General features: G+C 36.9%; 1 protein-coding gene and 1 long non-coding RNA gene across 3 annotated transcripts in view; one reads left to right on the plus strand and one right to left on the minus strand.

The window, feature by feature from the left end:
* Positions 1-15,852, minus strand: part of LOC129891112 (calcium-transporting ATPase 3, endoplasmic reticulum-type) — a 104,233-nt gene that overhangs the window by 15,713 nt on the left and 72,668 nt on the right. For both annotated transcript variants that reach the window (XM_055966370.1, XM_055966369.1), the window contains exons 23-26: positions 15,739-15,796; positions 14,810-14,902; positions 5,043-5,093; positions 4,819-4,950 (exon numbers count right to left, since the gene is read on the minus strand). In XM_055966370.1, the coding sequence (XP_055822345.1) occupies positions 4,819-4,950; positions 5,043-5,093; positions 14,810-14,902; positions 15,739-15,796 (334 nt within the window). The remainder of the gene's footprint in view (positions 1-4,818; positions 4,951-5,042; positions 5,094-14,809; positions 14,903-15,738; positions 15,797-15,852) is intronic.
* LOC129891113 (uncharacterized) lies at positions 343-13,483 on the plus strand. The gene is made up of 4 exons (XR_008767104.1): positions 343-572; positions 672-767; positions 9,334-9,402; positions 11,782-13,483. It is a non-coding gene; the product is annotated as an uncharacterized LOC129891113 (long non-coding RNA).

Below are 15,852 nucleotides of genomic sequence, written 5' to 3' on the forward strand. Positions count from 1 at the left end.
GAACCTGATATTGTTTTTGCCAAGAAACTGAAGCCATGAATGACAGACCTAAAAGGTGAAATAAAGGGACATTTGGCTGGCTAGAGAAAAGGAAGAAACAAATTTTGAGGACAATACTTATTTTAGATCATTTGGCAGATGAAAGAAGCCTAAAACAAAGGAGAAATAGGATTGCAGATAGTGTCATACGATGAAAAAAATTCTAACGTAGTGTCTACTTTTAATAATCAAAAGGCTGGATGGGCCATAATTTATTCAATAAAAACGGCGCCAAAACTGTCCAACCCGGTCTAATGGGACCTGGCCCAAATAAAGAAACAAAAGAACAATAAAAAGGGAAAGGGCAAAAAGGAAACTAAACAAAGGCATCTAATATAGAAACTACGGTCATCTTCTCAAGACCTCCATAGTACACGACCGGCTGTTCATCAGTTGAGCTTCAGACCACAGTTGACGGAGGGTCTTCATCTTCTACCGCCTTGATGAACTCAGCTCAGGTAACAGTAACCCCAGAAAAGGCAAATCAGCTCAACAGAGTTCGAAGGAAAGCTCCATCTCCAAGTAGTACTTGTGTAAATCTGCTTTCCCTAATGATATGGTTAGTAGTGTATCGCGGACTTCAATTTTTTGGAGCTTCGATAACTAAACTTTTGGGTTGATGCCATTTTCAGCAGCCTCAAAGCTCTCACCAAACGCTGTGGTATCAGATCCCAAAGCGAAGAAATTTCTAATTTAGCTTGTGTCGCTCCATCCACTCCATGATACAGGTACTCTCTAGACTGTAAATAGGGCTCAGTAATTATAATGTAGTTTATGCATCTTAATAATATTTCCCCCAGCCATTACTTTTCACACAACGCATACGAAAGATTGGGAAATAAATTGGACATTGATAAACCTGAAGAGACATCTAGATACAGCTGGTAGGGAAATTAGAAACAAAAAAATGCAGCTGGTCAAGTGGAGCACAATGTAAAAACCAAGAAGATGAGAGGTTGAGACTGAAAAAGTTAAAATTTTAGAATAGAAATCTATTAATGAAATCGCTTTGGAGATTCAGTAGTGGACAGGGAGGTGTATGGAGGTAAGTGATTCTGACCAAATATGGAATGGAAGGCCATGGGAAGACCAAGAAAAATATAGGCTCTTTCGGAGTCTTGTTATGGAAACACAACTACATACGTGAAACAATTCCAAGAAGGGAAAAAGCTTGCAGTTGGAGATAGGGGGAGGCTAGGGCGTTTAGCTGGACCCATGGTTGGAACAAAATCCCCTCAAGTTGAGTTTTCCGGAAAATATTCAGGTTGGTACTCACACAATATCAGCATAATTGAAAGTAGAAAAGGTCAATCACGGAATCTAACCCTTAGAAGGAACTTGGACACACCAAAGCTATGAGAAGATTGGAAAATGTGACACAGCAGAGTGACATACCAAAGACACTATAATCTGGAAAGGAGAAAAAAGATAGTACTTTCAAGGTAAGCTACAGTTGCAGTAGCACGACCAAACTGGAGGGAGAGAACAATGTGTATAGCCTTGGAAATCAATATGAAAGACAAAAGATTCCTTGAGCTGCATGTTTTTGGTGGATAGCAATGCATGAATTGTCTTACTAGAGATGAATTACAAAAAAAGAAGACAGAGACTAGGTATTGGATGCTATCTATGGGAAGCCGAAGCTGAATTATTATCTCCCAAACACTTGTTTTTGCAGTAGCCTTTTGCTTGAGACATTTGAATCATGTTCCGGAATGTATTTGGAGTGCATTGGATAGTCCTTACAATGCAATCCACATACATATGAAAGACTATCCTATATGTATATTTGGGTTCTTATGGAAAGAAAGGAACAGCAGATATTCTGATAACACTTCCATTCTTTTGCATTTCGCGTAATCTAGGGCTATTAACCTGCCCTTTCATGGTGTTACTTGAAGCAGAACACTGATGTACTTCTTTTGTATACATTCTGGATCCCCTTCATATTTAACAGAACTTAAGTCCTTTTTTGTGTACATATTCAGCACTTTCTTGGAGCAAATCAATGAAACTTTGAAAAAAGAAAGTTGTCATCATACATAGATAGAGACCTAAAGTTGGCCTCACCTAGCAACTAAAGACCCCAACTTAGAAAATAAACATCTAGACACCTTAACTTGGTTTAAGTTGGCCCCATAAACACCCCAACTTGGAGAATGCACTCCCTTAAAGGTATCTAGAGGTGCATTTTCAAAGTTAAGGTGTTTGCGAGGCGCACATGTGTCAAGTTGAAGTGTCTAGATGGTCACACTGAAGGGTGTTCAACTGCCCGTGGAGACCAAGTTAAAGTGCATGTATGTATTATGCCAAAAAAGTTTTGTTAGAATAGAAATAGGTAATCCTACTTAAAAGAGAAATAGGAATATGAATAGTAATAGGAATAGAAATAGTAAATTGTATCCTACTTGGTAAAGGATAGTACAGGTCCCGGCTATCCCAAAAACGTAGACTGAAGCGGAAGATCACAAAATGCAACACAACAAGGGGGTGTAGTGTCTATAAATAGGGCCTCTGTGTAATAATGTAGATAAAAAAAATTAAATAATAGTCTTCTCCAATATTTCTCACATGGTATCAGAGCAAAGTAAAAAACGGGCGTGCACCTTGACGGGTTTAGTTCTAGCCGCAACTTTTTTGACAGTAATGAAGATATTTGTTGGAAAAACTTTACAGAGAGGTTCTATGTGTCGTGACATAGATTTGATGGAGAAGATTTCAAAGATGAAGATCAACCTATTGAAGATTATGTGAAAAAGGTAAAACAAATTTATTATGTCAGAAATTCAGGCCAAAAGGGGGTATTGTTGGGTGTTTGCCCCGACTTTCCTAGCATAATCGGGTTTTCCTTTTCCTAAAAGAAAACCAAAGTCTCCATAGAGGCTTGGTAGCATTCACAATGTAGTCCTAGAGGCTTTGAAAGTTCTGTGTAGGGGCAGATTTTGTGAGACACAAGTGTTAAGTTAACACTTGTGCGAACCTCTTCTTATCCTGAGTAAATTGTGTGAGGTTATTTCTCTCGATTTTTTGTGCTTCCATATTTATATAGTGAATTACCCATCTCCTCTTATGGATATAGATCAATTGACCGAATCACGTTAAATGTTTGTCTCTTTTGATATATTTCTCGTTTATCTTCTTTTGCTAGCTCCCACATGACACCTAATTATTTCTGTCCTAACAATCCATATATGACATCCGTCTCGCCAATGGTTATGCTAACAAAAGTAGAGCCAATGATATATGTATGAATCTCATATGCTAGGGAAGAAAACTCAGTTAGACAGGTCATTGTGCGTCAATTTCCGGTGACTGCTTTCTTATATCTATGAATCTCAATAGCACCGTGCATCTTTCTGGTGATAACTTTCTCATATCTTATTAGTGTAGCACCGCGCCATTTTTTCGATGACTACTTTCTTGTTTATGTAGGGTCGTTCCATCATTCCGACCCTACACATATAATTTTTCTTTTTCAGTAGGGTCGTGTCATCAACCCGACCCTACCCATATATTTTCTATTTTTTAGTGGAGTCATGCCATTATTCCGACCTTATCCATATAATTCTCTTTTTCAATAAGGTCGTGCCATCATTCCGATCCTACCCATATAATTTTATTTCTCAGATTGTGATCACTTTCAGCCATCAAATCTAATACTCCGACCCATGAGTATGTTCTAACAAGTTTTTCTGTGACTTTCTTGTTTAATGTCGACTCTTCTATTGAGTCCAAGACAATTGATATATTTTATACCAAAATTTTGAGCACATTCTGAAAACCACTGCACAGTGAAAAAGTCTACATGGAGCAATCACCTAGTTTTGTTGCTCAAGGGGAGTCTAGTAGCCTTATATGTCGATTGTGTAAGTTATTCTATGGGCTGAAACAGTGTTTTCAAGCTTGGTTTGGGAAGTTCAACACTACAATTTAGGAATTTATCACTCTATGTTTTATCGACATTACGCATCAACTGCAGTATTTCATGAGAAGACCAAGCATATTGAGATTAACCAGCATTATGCATCAAATCCAGTATTTCATAAAAAGACCGAATACATTGAGATTGACTTTTAATTTTGTGAAGTCGAGTTATCAACTTGTAGATATCTCACCAAGCCCCTCATCGAACCTAATATTAATTACAATTGTAACAAGCTAGGTACATACGACTTGTATGCACTAGCTTGAGGAGTGTTAAAATAGGAATAGGAATAGGTATATAAAATCCTACTTAGAATAGGAATAGGAATATGAATAGTAATAGGAATAGAAATAGTAAATTGTATCCTACTTGGTAAAAGCTTATATTATATTGTCTACAAATAGGGTCTCTGTGTAATAATGTATATACAAAAAGTTCAATAATATTCTTCTCCAATATTTCTCACAAGTTTAAGGGGGACCATTGCATCACTTGCGTTGAACCTCACGTAAGTGAAACAGAGAGTCTTACCCATCAACTACTTCAAGAAGTAAGCAATGTTTTTTAATATTCTTAGTTTCCAGACCAACTTTCATACACCTCAACCAACTCTGTCCACCAAGGCTTAGGACATATGGAAAGAAATCACCTAGTGTTTTCTTGTCTCTACTAAGATTTGAACCCGAGACCTCATGGTTCTCAACCAACTTCATTGACTACTAGGTCACTTCCTTGGGTGCGAAAGTAAGCAAAATATGACTGCTTAATTCAGATTAGAAAGTAAAAATATGTGTACTTGAGATGCTTAAGAATGGAGATGAACATGTTCAAGAAGTTATAGACTACCAACTCACAGGCACAAGAGTATCAGGAATCCCAAGCATAGCTGCCACAAATATACAGACCACTTCACCAATGTTTGAAGATATCATGTATCTAATAAATTGCTTTGTATTGTTATATATAGCCCTTCCCTCTGCAACTGCCTGCACAGCAAACATAATTCAATTAACCAAAGGAATATAATTTTAAGGACAAAAAAACTTGCAGAATTTAATAAAAAAGAATATCAGCTTACTGCAACAACGGTGGCGAAGTTGTCATCAGCTAAAACCATATCTGAAGCACTCTGCAAGTTGAGACCACATGAAAGGGATTCAAATGTCTGATTAGGGAGTCCAATATAAACAATTATAGAAGAACAGAAAAGCGAAAACAAAGTCCACTTTGTGATCAAACAGTGAAATTCTTGTTAAAGTCATCTGGAACTGCAGAGAAAATAACGAAAAGCTTGTTGCACCAATGTACTGTAGGATACAAATGCTCTTTTGCAAATTCACTAATTTGTTTTGAGCAGTGGCAACATTGTTCCAGTTTGGCAAATTTAATTGTGAAAACAAATTATATGAAGAAAAAATATCACTTCACATGTTTCTAGCCATTCATATCATAAATGATACAAGTCCTGAATAAGAATCTATGACGCACTAGAGCATCCTTGTTGAAGATCATTTACTTCAATATTTAGGGTTCCTTGAATTGAAAGATGTCGATAGAAATTCAATATTTTGCAACTAGAACAACGTAAAACACAGAGTCAAATTTTGGATGAATGGCAACCGCTTATTTTTAGGAGGTAATATATATATATATATATATATATATATATATATATATATATATATATATATATATAATTTAAATATTTAGAAATTACGTCAAAAAGTATTATAAATCATAATAATTATAATAACGACTTAAAATATCAAAAAAAATATTAAATTTCTATATTAATTTTATTTTATTGACTCTCGAAATTCCATCCACATAAATTCAAATAAAGGGAATAACATCTACTATGTGAATTATTTAAGGGCTTGTGTAATCAACTTCAAAGGAAATTGGGATGACCATTTGCCATTGATCGAGATTGCCTATAACAACAGTTATCATTTGAGTATCCAAACGGCTCCATTTGAGGCCTTGTATGGTAGGAAGTGTAGGTCTCCTATTGGATGGTTCAAGGTTGGTGAGGTCACATTGATAGGGCCCGAGTTGGTTCGCGAAGCTATGGAGAAGGTCGACTCATTAGGGAGAGGTTGAAGACTTCCCAAAGCCAACAAAAGTACTATTCGAATGTAAGGAGAAGAGAACTTGAATTTGAGGTTGATGATTGGGTTTACTTGAAAATCTCTCCTATGAAGAGTGTGATGCGTGTTGGTAACAAAGGGAAGCTTAGTCCCTGTTATGTAAGCCCATATCAAATTTGGAGGCGTTTTGACAAGGTGACTTATGAGTTGGATTTGCCTTCGGAGTTGTATCGGTGCATCCGGTGTTTCATGTCTCTTTGTTGAAGAAATGCATTGGTGATCCTACCACTGTTGTTCCATTAGACATCGTTGGTGTAAAAGAAAGTCTATCTTACGCTATGTTGGACTGACTCTTTGTTTTTGCCGCCGAACCCGTCTCGACACGACACTGGTGTGGGCGCGGGTGCAGGGTGCGTCTCAAGTTCGATCAATCCCATCTGGATATTTTGACCAGGGTCAAGAACAATTTTTTCTCCGATGAAGCTGATAAAATAATAGCTAATAGAAGTTGTAGAGACCATAGAGGAGTGAGAGGTTTTTGGGAAGAAGAAAGAGAGGACAAATTTCTTGGAAGAAGAAATAAACAAACAAATTACTTTAATTATAAATTGTCTTGGGAAAAGAAGTAGAGACTAGAGAGAAGTGAAAAAAGTTTCTTAGAAGAAGAAAGAGAGGACAAATTTATTGGAAGAAGAAAGAGACAAATAGATTACGTTAATTACAAATTGCACAGTGTTCACTATATATGACCCTTTTGTTTCATGAGTTGTGACACTGACACGTAAATAATAAAATTTTATTCTAATATCTAGGTTATGGTATTTATAACTATTTTTTTAATAAAATGAGTGATAATTTTTAAATTAATTAGTAGCATGTCAACTTTTTTGATAATTTAGAGTATCTTTAAAACTACATTTTTATAATGTTGAATTTTTTTATCCGAATCCCCGCACCCGTATCCATATTCGGATTCGTACCCTCGAATCTTAAAATTTAGATTTTGCCGAATCCGACTCTTGGATTCGCACTCGTCTCGGATACCTGCACCTGACTTCAAGCAACTTAGATCTTATGAAGAGCTTCCGATTGAGATTTTAGATCGTCCAGTCCAAAAGTTGAAAAATAAAGAAGTTGCATCTGTAAATGTTCTTTGGAGAAATTAATTAGTTGAGGGTGCTACATGGTAGGACGAAGCCGATATGATGTCTCGTTATCCTCATCTCTTTCCCTCTATTCCAGCTTGAGGTATTTAGTCTTCTCATGTGTTTCAGTCACTCTCATGTTTTCATGTGCATGCATGTTCATGAAATGGTTTTGAAGTCATTTTTTAGCTTGGGGTTGATTACTCATTGGTTTTATGCATTTTTAATGTGTCATTGCATTCATATTGGGTTGTTAGATCTTTTTCCCTACTCTATTCATGCTAGCTTGAGTCCTATTCGAGGATGAACATTCCCAAGAGGGAGATATTGTAAGACCGCGGAAGTTGGAAAGACGGAATGAGAGAAAAGATGCAAAAAAGGGTCTGGTGCAACTTTCCACGAGCTGACCTACGGATCGTAGGAAGGCCTCGTAGAAAGGCCCTGAGGTATTGAAAAATTTACCAAGTGTCAAACTCATTTGACGACAGGATCCTACGAAGCTTAGGAAAACCTAGGATCCATAGGGAGGACCCATAGAAGGAGGTCAAAGACTTGAGTTTTGGAAGTTGGCAAGATGGGTGGTGTCTACGATCCGTATACCAACCTACAGCCCGTAGAAGACGGTCGTAGGGCAACTTTAGGAACTTGATTTTTATGATTGGTTTCACAAACCACATGGACCATCCGTATCTATTTCTACGATCCACAGACTTGAATCGTAGGGCCAATGTGCAATTCCAGTAGCTACTGTTTTGATACATATTTCCTACGAACAGGTCCTACAATCTGTAGGATGACCTACGACCCGTAGGACAAGGGTCGTAGGAGTTGGGCTAAGGTTTGGGCATGGGTTCTAAGAGGGAGTTTCTTGAGCTGTGGAAGTACCTACTGACTGTAGGTCACTTCGGTAGTTTTAAGTTGGGGGTATTTTAGACTTTTCCCCTTCGTTTAAATCCTATACTACGTCGTTTTGGGCTATTTTTGGACGTCCCATAACTACACAAACCCTTCAAACTAACTCCATTCCCTCTCATTCTTCTAAAATCCATCTCAGGCATCAAGTTCTCTTTCAAGGTTTTTTCTCCAATTCAAGGCTAGGGTTTCCAAGTTCAAGACCTTCAATCTCCATTGCTTTTAGGGCCTTGACATCCTGGTATGTGGGAATTTACCAATGGATTCCATTCATCCATTGTGTCCCAAAAGATCTCAATTCTCCAAAGTTATTTTCACCCAATTCAATGAGGGTGTCATGTCAATTCTTCATGGGTCTCCTCTTTTGATTCAATTGATATTATTCTATATTAATATGCATCTTTACTACGATACATGATTTTCAGTTGATTTCACATGGACCCATGCATTATGCCTACAATTTTCAATGATGAACTATGAATTATGATCATGAACTTTATGAAGAATTTACGAAAGTTCTGAATGATATTTCAAGTATGTTCTCAAGCATAATGAATTGTGAAAGATTTTCACAATATGAATGAAATCATGATTTTAGATGCTTTGAAAGGTAAGTGTCTATACGAACGATGTTATGAAATTATGATTTAAGGAGCTACTCTTATATAACTTTATGAATGTGGATTGGTATATATTTAATGCCTTTCCTAATGTAAATAGTTTTTTATTCCGTTGGGATTGACTTAGCACCAAGAGGGCTTGAGGTGGAAGCTTGGTAAGGGAGCTTTTAGTAGCAACCTCTACTCCCAAACTATGTTGCCTCCATAGGATGTCTTAAATGACTTAGCTAGTGGATCCACATATAGCTCATAATGTCAATGATACGGAATCTACCTTTGCAAGTAGCCTCTCTTTTTTCGGTGTAGAAATTACACTGGACTCCATGTTAAAGCTCACATGGTGTATTGTCGGTTACGGTCCATATCCCACAAAATGACTATGTTTTCTTACAAGCTCTTTTTTTTGAAACTGTGCTTTCTTACAAGCTCTTAAATGATGTTTTATGATGCATCGACCTTATTACATGCTTTTATGGTTTACTTCACGCTTTTCAAGATATCTTGGTCATGTTTATTATGTCCCCTTTATTCACGTCATGCATGTTTCTCATATACTTAGTACATTTCATATACTAACGCATACTTCTGTTATATTGTCTCAGAATATAGATCACGACGATTCCGTCCATCCACGTGGCTAATTGGACATCTTCTCAGAGTTAGCTATTTTGGTGAGTCCTCATGATTCGAGGCGAACTTGTCTTGTTATTTCTTTACTATTAAGACTTATGCACTTCTTATGGTTTGGGTGAGCTAGGGCTTGTCCAATCCCCCCCCCCTTTGTCTAAAGTTTAGTAGAGCCATTGTCAGACTATAGAAGTATGTTTCATTCATTTTGACCATTATGTTTGAATTATCTTTATTTTGAGATTTCTATATTGACAATATCTTCTGCTTTTATGTCTACACTTGATCTCATTTTGTTTTTCATGCTATGTATGTTAAGAGGCTTGGTTGGAGTCCTTTGGGATTCTAATCGTCGTGTCAGGCCTAGGACCTAGCTTGGGTCATGACATTTATGAGTTTGGTGGTCCGGAAAAAAAGCAAGAAATAGGAACGACGGAATGAAGAACGAAACTGTTGGCTGGTGGGTGGCAAAAATTACAACAACATACCCAGTGAAATCCCACAAAGTAAGGTGGTAGCAAAAATTAAAAGAGCAAATTGAAGGTGGTGAAGAAGAAAAAATTGATATTGATAATGGTGGTGGTAATATTTGTGGTGGGTGACGAAGATGAAGAAGAAGAATTAAAAGTGATATAGCGATGGTGAAGAACAAAAAATCGATGGTAAAGGTGGTCAGACATGTTTTTTCCGGTGAGATGAAAGACGAAGTCGATGGAATTTAATGATGAAGAAGATATAATTATTAAAAAAAATTAATAATTAATTAAGAATTAATTAGTGTAAAATATAGTTAACAAAAGAAAAGTTAATTAATAAAGAAATGAAAACAAAAAGGATATAAAAATTATAATTTCTGACGTGGCGTTGATGTGGCAGCAAGTGTAATACACCACATACTGTAAGAGTGGTGTTACATGTCTCAGGCTGGTATTAAATTCACTTTTAAGTAGTAAAGGTGTGTAATAGGTCGTCATGATAGTTTAAGCATATAACTGACTTTTCAGAACAAGTTTGGGGGTGGGGGGGATATGCCTTTTCCCATATATATATATATATATATATAAAATATGTCACACACCGTATTGGGGCAGGATGGATGAAATGGAGGCTCGCCTCCGGTGTGTTATGTGACAAGAAGGTGCCACCACAACTTAAGGGCAAGTTCTACAAAGTGGTCGTTAGACCAGCTATGTTATATGGGGCGGAGTGTTGGCCAGTTAAGGTCTCCCACGTGCAAAAGATGAAGGTTGCCGAGATGAGAATGTTGAGATGGATGTGTGGGCATACCAGGAGTGACAAGATTAGAAATGAGGCTATTTGAGAAAAGGTAGGAGTGGCCTCGGTGGAAGACAAGATGCAGGAAACGCGACTGAGATGGTTTGAACATGTGAAGAGGAGAGTCTCAGATGCACCAGTGCGGAGATGTTAGAGGTTGGCCATGGATGGTTTCAGAAGAGGTAGGGGTAGGCCGAAGAAATATTGGGGAGAGGTGATCAAACAGGACATGGCGCATTTACGACTTACCGAGGACATGACCCTAGATAGAAGGGTGTGGAGGACACACATTAGGGTAGAAGGCTAGTACATAGTGGTTTTATTCTCCCTTATTCGTAGGCGTATTAACGCACTATGATTTCTTGTACTCTGATGTATGTTATTTATGGTATTTATGTTATTATCCTATAATAATATCTACTGTTTTTTTTGTGCTTTGATTATACTATTGTTTGGACCGTTTTCGTCATTTACTTATTTACTCTAATATTCTTGTCTGACCTTTTTCTATGCTTTTATTGAGCCGAGGGTCTTTCGGAAACAGCCGTCCTACATTGATAGGAGTCAGATCTGCGTACACTCTACCCTCCCCAGACCCCACGATGTGGGATTTCACTAGGTTGTTGTTGTTGTATATATAAAATGTGTATATATAGAGGTCGTCATGATAGTTTAAGCGTATAACTAATTTTTCGAGACAAGTTCGGGGGGCGATATGCCTTTTCTCATATATATAGAGATGTATGTGTATGTATATATCAGCCGTACAAAGACTGCACTGGCCACCAAAATATGGAATGTTTACATAAGTGAAGCTGTAGAAAACTTGCATTCTTCCTTGTTCTTCATACAGAGATGTATGTGTATGTATATATCAGCCGTACAAAGACTGCACTGGCCACCAAAATATGGAATGTTTACATAAGTGAAGCTGTAGAAAACTTGCATTCTTCCTTGTTCTTCATACAAGGAGTCTTAACACTTCGAGAATTAATTGAGAACCCTTATCAAAAAAAAAAAAGAATTGACTGAAAATCATCAATATATTCTGATTTACACCAAAAACTAAAGAGAAGAATACAGTTCATCTTAACATTGCCAAAGAAAATTCCTTCTTGAGGCTTCTAATTTTTTCTCTACACTTGCAGGTCAAAGGGAATAAAGACATCATATGAATGGGGAGAAAATCCAAGACAGAACTAAGAAGAATCAATCTTCCTCCCAAAGATAAATATTGTAATTTTAATCTTGCCAGTTTCTTCTTTCTTCTCACACCACCTAAAACTCCAGACCAAATATATTTGGACTTACTTCTAGCTCCCCGAGGCATCCCCAGGTAAATAGATGGGATACTTCAAATTTCTAATCCCAATATGCCAGCCAATTGTTGCATTCTATGCATCTCATTAATCGGGAAAATCTGACATTTCCTCTCGTTAATGTGAAGCACAGAAAGTGTAAAAAAGGAAGGCTGAGCCTTAGGCACTTCAATTGTCTCTCCTCTGCATCATAAAAATTAAGGTGTTATCTGCATACTGTAAGTGAGTTATTTCGAAACTCTCAGCTTGATTATTTTCCACATTGAGGCCTTTAGTCCAGACACTTATGTGTGCAGTCTTCAACATGTTGTTTAAACCTTCCATAGCTAGTTTGAACAGAAAAGGTGACAGGGGACCACCTTGTCTCAATCCTCTCTGAGAAAGGAAAAAATCTTCAGGACTTTCATTTATCAAAATTGAGAGCCCAGCAGTGCTTATACAAAATCTCATCCATTTGATCAATTGTCTTCCAAACAAATTCTCAGTTGACATTATTGTGTGCTTTCTCAATGTCTAAGTTGCACCCAGTGTTATCAAAAAGTGAAAAGTGCAAACAAGCTCTAAGGTTTGTTGGGGCTTTAATTGCAAAGCGCAAATAAAGCGTGAGCTCTATTGAGAAAAGGCGCAAATGGAGAAAAGATACACACACACACACACACATATATATATATGTTTAGTCCAAAATTAATAAATATAAGCATGAATAACAAATATATGAACAAGGAAATTGATTGTTTTCACGATAAAGTGAAATATCATTGATTTAGCGTCGCCCCTTCAGGAAATGCTCATTCACAAGGAAAAGTATATCTTGAGCCTTGATGACGACACTGAAGCACACGTTAAGCGAGGCAAAGCGCTCAACACATTTTGAGCCTCGCATCAGGGCTTAAACACACTCTAAGTGCGTCTTTGATAACACTGGTTGCACCAAATACTGGTGTTTTTCCTTAGTCTGGAATCTATAAATTCATTATCAAGAATCTATCCATTTATGCATCACCTTTTAAAGCCTTTCAGTGATTAGTTTGGAGATCAACTTATAAATGCTCCCTATCAAGCTGATTGGCTGAAAGTATCTCAACTCCTTAGCTCCATTGTTTTTAGGGATTTAAGTCACATAAGTAGGACTAAAGCTTTTTACTAACATCTCATAGGAATGAAAATTCTGGGTAGTTGCCATTATATTTGTCTTGACTATCTCCCAACAGTTGATGAAAAAACACATGGCATACCAATCGAGTCCAGAAGCTTTGTACACTGCAGATAGAGTTAAGCATTCTAAGACTTCCAATTCCTCGGTAGAAATTGAAGGGTAATTATTCATATTATAGCTAGGCTTCCATTCCTCAATTTCAGAATAATGTTTTTAATAAAAGGTGATAATCTTGAAGGGAACTTTGTTTTCCTATCTCCCTGTTTAAGCCATAATGTCCTGGATCTTTTCTACATGTTATTTCTTCCTTTCTGGCATACTCTTTAAACTCTAGACAAAGATTTGCTTTCAAGAAAGTCTCCTCCTGATTCAGAAATTTTTGTTGTTTGTAGTATCCTATTATGAGCTTAGATTTAGAATAAAAAAATCCTCACTTCCACATTACCATATGATTATTTAAGCTCCATTCTTTCAATTTCCGTTTAAGAATTTTGAGCTTACTTGCAAGAATGTTATCTGGCATTCCTTCTATGACAATGGAGGTCCACTAATTCTTAACTCTGTCATTGAATCCTTGGGTCTCCAACCACCAATTTTCAAACTTGAAATAGGACTTGATCTTATTATATTCCCAGGAGTATGGTTTGAACAAACTGTCTAGGATTTCTTGCTTAATCCTCCAAAAGTTGTCATTCCATTCCCTAGAACAAGGAGCCTATCAATTCTGGAAGATATTTCCTCTTTACTTCCTTTGGTCCATGTGTAATTCCCCCTTCCAGCTAAAGATCAACCAGCTCAGCTCAATATCTTCACCGAAATATGAGAACTACCTGATATTTAAATCCTCTTTTCAGAGGGAAATCTAACTATGTTAAAATCTCCCCCCACCACTCAAGGCCCTGTGAATAAACCCCTTGCAGCCCCAATCTCCACCAAACATCATATCTTCCTTTGTTTGCAATTTGGAGCATAAACCCCTGTCATTTACCAACTAAAATTTTGATATTATGAAGAAAAAAGAAGAAAAAATATTTTTTTATACAATGACCGAAAATTTATGTGTAGAGGAAGACTTAATACCCAAATACTGATCCCCTGAAGATGGAAGAAGTTTTAGAAAATGTTTAACTTGTAAATTCACCTGAAAAATGGTCGGGTCGAAGGAGAGATGATGTCACCGAAATAATCATCAAAAGCTGGCATGGTGTCATCAGAAATAAAACTAATGCCACTAGAATGGTAAGTGAAAAAGTCAACTATATTATGGAAAAAGGAAAAACTTGGGCACTTATGCCTTCTGCCAGTAAGTGGAAGCTACTTAAGTTTACTTTAACATTGTACGAGACTCTGATACCATATAGTGAAAGAGAAAAACTCGTGCTGAATTAATTTTAGACAAAATATACATGAGTATCCATAATATAGGAGTTTAGACTACATAAAATAAGAACAGTTTAAGCTAAGAAAACTTTCCTAATAACTGGATTCCTAATCATGGGCATCCATAAGAATAAACCATGTTACTAAGCTAGAAAACATAACAACCTTAAATCTCTTGACTATCTAAAGGGGAAATTTTAGATTGCATCTGGAAACTCTGAAATTCAATTGGCAATGGAAATATTAATATAATTCATTAAAGATTTCTGGCAAGTTTATTAATTCATCACCAAAAATAAGCCACACAGAAAAAGCAAGTACCTTCGCAACAGCAGTTCCAGATCCCATGGCAATTCCAATGTTCGCTTTCTTCAGTGCAGGTGCATCATTTACTCCATCTCCGGTCATTGCAACCTTTGAATGAAAATATTAAAAAAAATATTTATATGAAAAGAAAAGAGAAAGAACTAAGTTTGTCAACACAGGAATAATTTGGCAGAGAGAGATCTCATAAGCATGGAACTAAAAACACAGGTCGCTTCCTGCAATTTTATAGTGCATTTCAACAGGAAGAATTTAAGCAAGCTTTGGTAATCCAAACACTTAAGGACAAGGCAAAGAGACCCCTGTCCATTTAAATAAGGATGGAAGAAGTTTCACATGCAAAGAATTATAAAGAAGTAATAATAGAGGTAACCACTCAACATGGTTATGGTCTATTTCAATGATAACAATTGTTAAGTAAACTCAGGTTGTGAAAGCCTTGGGAACAAGGCTATAAGATCACAACAGATTTACACAGGACCTGAGAATACTTATATAATAGGTTCAGAATCTTACATCATTAAATACTGAAGATGTAAGCTCAGCCAATTGGACATGAAAAGACGCAACATATCAGAGAAAAGCCAAGGAGCATTAGAGATGCCAAACTACCCCACACCATGGAGATAAATAAGCACACAGTTGACGGGCAGAAGGAGAAGTCTCCCAGCATATAGAAAAAGTGGTACTGGTTTAAAAACAAATGATTGGGTGTACAAGTGCCACTTCACCAGCCTTACTACATGTGCCATCACACTACCAGTTCAAAACAGCTTATCATGATGCATACTTTACGATAGTACTCTTGACGAAGTTATGAGCCACATTTTGATGTGGTTCCTTTCTAGTATAAACAAAAGAATTGTGAAAGCACAAACTAACTTGAGGAAAGATCAAAAGCAACAACCAAAAGAGGGGAAAGGTACCACTTCATTTTGATTCTGTAATGCTTCAACCAGCATCCTTTTGTGGGATGGTTCGACCCTAAGAACATGGAAATTAACCATTATAAATGACAAAAGGATATGTTGGAAACCAGG

This window comes from Solanum dulcamara, chromosome 6 (assembly GCF_947179165.1).
Source record: "Solanum dulcamara chromosome 6, daSolDulc1.2, whole genome shotgun sequence".
Lineage (NCBI taxonomy): Eukaryota > Viridiplantae > Streptophyta > Magnoliopsida > Solanales > Solanaceae > Solanum > Solanum dulcamara.